This window comes from Nerophis lumbriciformis, linkage group LG10 (assembly GCF_033978685.3).
Source record: "Nerophis lumbriciformis linkage group LG10, RoL_Nlum_v2.1, whole genome shotgun sequence".
Classification (NCBI taxonomy): domain Eukaryota; kingdom Metazoa; phylum Chordata; class Actinopteri; order Syngnathiformes; family Syngnathidae; genus Nerophis; species Nerophis lumbriciformis.
The window spans coordinates 12,467,192-12,473,191 of NC_084557.2; the positions used below are offsets into that span (position 1 = coordinate 12,467,192).

Sequence of the window (6,000 nt, forward strand, 5' to 3'; positions counted from 1 at the left end):
GGTCATATTATGATTTTTTTTCTAAATGTAAAAGACTTCCTTGTGGTCTACATAACATGTAATGGTGGTTCTTTGGTCAAAATGTTGCATGGATTATGTTTTACAGATCATTGCTTCAGGATGCGCCGTTTTGTGGGCGGTCTTATTTATGTGGCTCACCTTCGACAGCGTCTTCTCCCCGTCATCTTTGTTGTAGCGGTGTAGCGTGCAAGGACGGGAGTGGAAGAAGTGTCAAAAGATGGAGCTAACTGTTTTAATGACATTCAGACTTTATTTCAATCAATAACGGAGCAGCATCTTCTCATCCGTGGCTCACAGATCAACAACTGTAGATTTTTCGGTGTATTACTGTAAATGCCAAAACGACACCACAGTTTATTACAGTAAAAAAGTACTGTTTTTTAATTTAGAGAAAAATGCTGTAAAAACCACAGTAAATTTCACAATTTGACCATGAAATCTATTGCTACTTTTACATTGCACAATTTGATGGATAACTTGCTTTGAAATCATTATTATTAACAGAGGTGGGTAGAGTAGCCAGAAATTGTACTCAAGTAAGAGTACTGTTACTTTAGAGATTTATTACTCAAGTAAAAGTAAGGAGTAGTCACCCAAATATTTACTTGAGTAAAAGTAAAAAGTATGTTGTGAAAAAACTACTCAAGTACTGAGTAACTGATGAGTAACATACACACACATATCATATATATATATATATATATATACATATATATATATATATATACACACACATTTATATATATATATATATATATATATATATATATATACAGTATATAATTTATATTTATTTATTTTGCCGTTTTTGTTTACATGTTAAAGGTGTTTTAATGAATATACATGCATGTTTAACACATATAGATTCCTTTCTTTCATGAAGACAAGAATATAAGTTGGTGTATTACCTGATTCTGATGACTTGCATTGATTGGAATCAGACAGTAGTGCTGATAGCGTCCACGTTAAAAAGTTCCTCCTTTCTGTCTAATACCACATGAAAGTGGTTGATTTTTGGCATCTTATTTGTCCAGCTTCCATATTCGTTTTTATACACTTTACAAGAAATACATTGGCGGCAAACTCCGTAGCTTGCTAGCTTGTTTGCGCTGGCTTTCGGAGACTCTTGTTTTGAAAGCGCAGGCGCGATGGAGCGGCACTTTTATTGTGAAGACAGGAACTGTGCAGTCAGTCTTTAGGCTTTTGACGGGATGTACGGTTGAAATAAAAGGGTATTTTTTCCTTCACACTTTTGATTGATTGATTGAAACGTTTATTAGTAGATTGCACAGTACAGTATATATTCCGTACAATTGACCACTAAATGGTAACACCCCAATAAGTTTTTCAACTTGTTTAAGTCAGGTCATGTGACCGCCTGGCTCTGTTTGATTGGTCCAACGTCACCAGTGACTCCATCTGATTGGTGGAACGGAGTGAAAGTCACCAGTGACTGTATTTGTTGAAACGCAGGCACTATGAAGGTCTGTCTGACAGACCAAAACAAACAAAGCGTGCATTAACAGATCGATAAAAAATAGTAGCGAGTAGCGAGCTGAATGTAGATAAAAGTAGCGGAGTAAAAGTAGCGTTTCTTCTCTATAAATATACTCAAGTAAAAGTAAAAGTATGTTGCATTAAAACTACTCTTAGAAGTACAATTTATCCCAAAAGTTACTCAAGTAGATGTAACGGAGTAAATGTAGCGCGTTACTACCCACCTCTGATTATTAATATTTATTTCTGATTAAAAATGGTTCGAATGTTTGATAATATATTTTTGTATATTAAAAACCTCTAAAGGCCATAGTGGCCACATGCGTGAACAGCACCTTTTAGCTCTTATTTTCAAAATTGTGTACACTACTGAATTGGGGTCTTATGGCCCTTATGTGGACAACTATACTGCCATCTGGTGGTGTCAGAAGAGTATAACATACAATGGAATTTGGGAAAAAAAGTGTAAAAATAAGAATTAGCATGTCACTAAACATGAAGTACACATTTGTGTACTTATGGACTAAGTACATCATATCAAAAGATGATTCTTAGTTTTTATTGTAATTAGGGTCCAATAAGCCCAAATAGCAAAGAGAAATAAAAAAAAGCATGTAAACAAACAGAAACAAAAGATAAGACAATATTTAGATTAACATAATTTGCGATTACATGGAGTATATATATTGTATTTCTCCCTAAATAGAAAGAAAGAATACATTTAGTAAGAAAAGTTACATTATTTTATTGATACATATTTCCAGGCTTTTGAGGGCCAAATAAAATGAAGTGGCGGGCCACATCTGGCCCCCGGGCCTTGAGTTTTATATCTTATTAATTCATTTATCGCAATCATGCCCGGTACCTGTCAAAATTCCCCCCCAACCTTTGTGGAAATGTTCTCTTATTGGACCTATCTACAAAACCCAAAACCAGTGAAGTTGGCACATTGTGTAAATGGTAAATAAAAACAGAATACAATTATTTGCAAATTCCTTTTCAACTTATATTCAATTGAATAGACTGCAAAGACAAGATATTTAATGTTCGAACTGAGAAACTTTTTTTTTTTTTTTTGCAAATAATCATTAACTTAAAATTTAATGGCAGCAACACATTTAAAAAAGTCGGCACAGGAGCATTTTTACCACTGTGTTACATGGCCTTTCCTTTGAAAAACACTCAGTAAACGTTTGGGAACTGAGGAGACCAATTTTTGAAGCTTTTCAGGTGGAATTCTTTCCCATTCTTGCTTGATGTACAGCTTAAGTTGTTCAACAGTCCGGGGGTCACCGTTGTGGTATTTTACGCTTCATAATGCGCCACACATTTTCAATGGAAGACAGGTCTGGACTACAGGCAGGTCAGCCTAGTACCCGCACTCTTTTACTATGAAACCATGCTGTTGTAACACGTGCAGAATGTGGCTTGACATTGTCTTTCCGAAATAAGCAGGGGCGTCCATGAAAAATATGTTGCTTGGATGGCAACATATGTTGCTCCAAAACCTGTATGTACCTTTCAGCATTAATGGTGCCTTCACAGATGTGTAAGTTACCCATGTCATACCAGATGCTGGCTTTTGAACTTTGCGACTATAACAGTCCGGATGGTTCTCTTCCACTTTGGTCCGGAGGACACAACGTCCACAGTTTGTCACGTGGGGTGGTCGCAGCTTGCTGCGGGGTCTGTCAAGTGGGGGGGTCGCAGCTTGCTGCAGGGTTGTTCTTCCAACGCAAAAAACGGCTCCGGACGACAGCGTGAAGATAAGCTTGGATTTATTTAACATAAATAACTCACTCCCACAAACACAAAAATACAACAAAAAAGGCAAGCGTGCCTAAAACACAAGTGAAGATGCTAAATAGATCAGAAGCTATGGCATGGACTAGGAAACTTACTTGGTCAGAAAGAGACATGAACCGGTGTGGCATAAAGACAATGCAGGCAGAACGAGTGATGAACAAAGGTAGGCTTAAATAACAGTGACATGATTGGTGACAGGTGTGTGTGAGTCCAAACGTGGAACAGGTGAAACTAATGGGTAACCATGGAAACAAAACAAACTCAAACAAGGAAGTGAAACCAGGAACTAAGAAAGTCCAAAACTAACAGCATAACTAAACAAAACATGATCCGGACCACGGATCATGACACAGTTTCCAAAACAATTTGAAATGTGGATTCGTCAGACCACAGAACACTTTTCCACTTTGGAAAAGTGTTCTTTATACTGTACATGTATACTTATACTGTACGTATAAATACTGTACATATATACTTACACTGTACGTATATACTTATACTGTATGTATAACTACTGTACATATATACTTATACTGTAAGTATAAATACTGTACATACAGTATATGTACAGTATAGTAAGTTTCTTTCTGAGCTCGGGCCCAGCGAAAACAGCGCCGTTTCTGGGTGTTGTTGATAAATGGCTTTCACTTTGCATAGTAGAGTTTTAACTTGCACTTACAGATGTAGCGATGAACTGTAGTTACTGACGGTGGTTTTCTGAAGTGTTCCCGAGCCCACGTGGTGATATTATTTACACACTGATGTCGCTTTTTGATGCAGTACCGCCTGAGTGTAAATGGTAAATAAAAACAGAATACAATTATTTGCAAATTCCTTTTCAAGGAATGTCACGGGCATTGCTGCTAACATGCAGTAATTTCTCCAGATTCTCTGAACCTTTTGACGATATTACGGACCGTAGATGGTGAAATCCCTAAATTCCTTGCAATAGCTGGTTGAGAAATGTTCTTTAAACTGTTTGACAATTTGCTCACGCATTTGTTCACAAAGTGGTGACCCTCACCCCATCCTTGTTTGTGAATGACTGAGCGTTTCACGGAAGCTGCTTTTATACCCAATCATGGCACCCACCTGTTCCCAATTAATCTGTTCACCTGTGGGATGTTCCAAATAAGTGTTTGACGAGCATTCCTCAACGTTCTCAGTCTTTTTTGCCACATGCGCCAGCTTTTTTGAAACATGTTGCAGGCATCAAATTCCAAATGAGTTAATATTTGCAAAAAATAACAAAGTTTACCAGTTCGAACGTTAAGTATCTTGTCTTTGCAGTCTATTCAATTGATTATAGGTTGAAAAGGATTTGCAAATCATTGTATTCTGTTTTTATTTTACGATTTACACAACGTGCCAACGTCACTGGTTTTGGGTTTTGTAAATGATAGAATACCCCTGCTGTGTACAGTGAACTTTATGTCACATGGTTGCACCATGCCGTTATTCGCTTACCATGTAGCGTCGCCTGTGGCTGAGACTCTCATTGATGGTTCTCAAAGGGGTGCACATGCTCGGGGGCGTCAGGGCCATCAGAACGGGCATGAGTAGAAACAGGCCTATGAGGATACAATCAATGACAAATCATCAGTAGACAGTCAGACTGACATAAGACTTGAATTTTTGAACATGAACTGTCGTCTGCATTCTGACCCAGCACAATTCCCTGCTTATGTGTGAGGAATTATCCAAGTCAAATCTGGAGTAAATCACTTCAGTTCAAGTATCAGTAAGAGATTTATATTAGGCTTAGTCAAGACGACACTGTAAGGGTGGTGTTGTTAGGGAGAAATAAATAATTCATACTAAAAACAAAAAGATAATTGAGGAGTTGACCTATCGAAACTTAACAAATAAGGAATAAGAAGAGCTTAATACACTTAAGCAAAAACGTCGAGCTGGGTCTGCGATAAAGCCAAGACTAACCAGCTATGACCATCCATCCATTTTCTACCACTTGTGGGCTGGAGCCTATCCCAACTGCACTCGGTGGACAAGTCGCCATCTCTTCGCAGGGCCAACACAGATAGACAACTCACATTCACACACTAGGGCCACAATCAACCTATCCCCAGCTGGATGTCTTTGAAGGTGGTAAGAAGCCGCAATTAGGGATGTCCGATAATGGCTTTTTGCCGATATTTGATATTGTCCAACTCTTTAATTACCGATACCGATATCAACCGATACCGATATCAACCGATACATGCAGTCATGGAATTAACACATTATTATGCCTAATTTGGACAACCAGATATGGTGAAGATAAGGTACTTTTTTTTTAAAATGAATAAAATAAAATAAGATAAATAAATTAAAAACATTTTCTTGAATAAAAAAGTAAGTAAAACAATATAAAAACAGTTACATAGAAACTAGTAATTAATAAAAATTAGTAAAATTAACTGTTAAAGGTTAGTACTATTAGTGGACCAGCAGCCCGCACAATCATGTGTGCTTACGGACTGTATCCCTTGCAGACTGTATTGATATATATTGATATATAATGTAGGAACCAGAATATTAGTAACAGAAAGAAACAACCCTTTTGTGTGAATGAGTGTAAATGGGGGAGGGAGGTTTTTTAGGTTGGTGCACTAATTGTAAGTGTATCTTGTGTTTTTTATGTTGATTTAATAAAAAAAATAAAAAATAAAAAAAACG

The 6,000-nt window shown here is 37.1% G+C and overlaps 1 protein-coding gene across 2 annotated transcripts in view; it reads right to left on the reverse strand.

Moving 5' to 3' along the window:
* il34 (interleukin 34) overlaps positions 1-6,000 on the reverse strand; it is a 132,475-nt gene that overhangs the window by 17,129 nt on the left and 109,346 nt on the right. For both annotated transcript variants that reach the window (XM_061969325.1, XM_061969326.1), the window contains one exon: positions 4,792-4,895. In XM_061969325.1, coding sequence (XP_061825309.1) covers positions 4,792-4,895 — 104 coding nt within the window. The remainder of the gene's footprint in view (positions 1-4,791; positions 4,896-6,000) is intronic.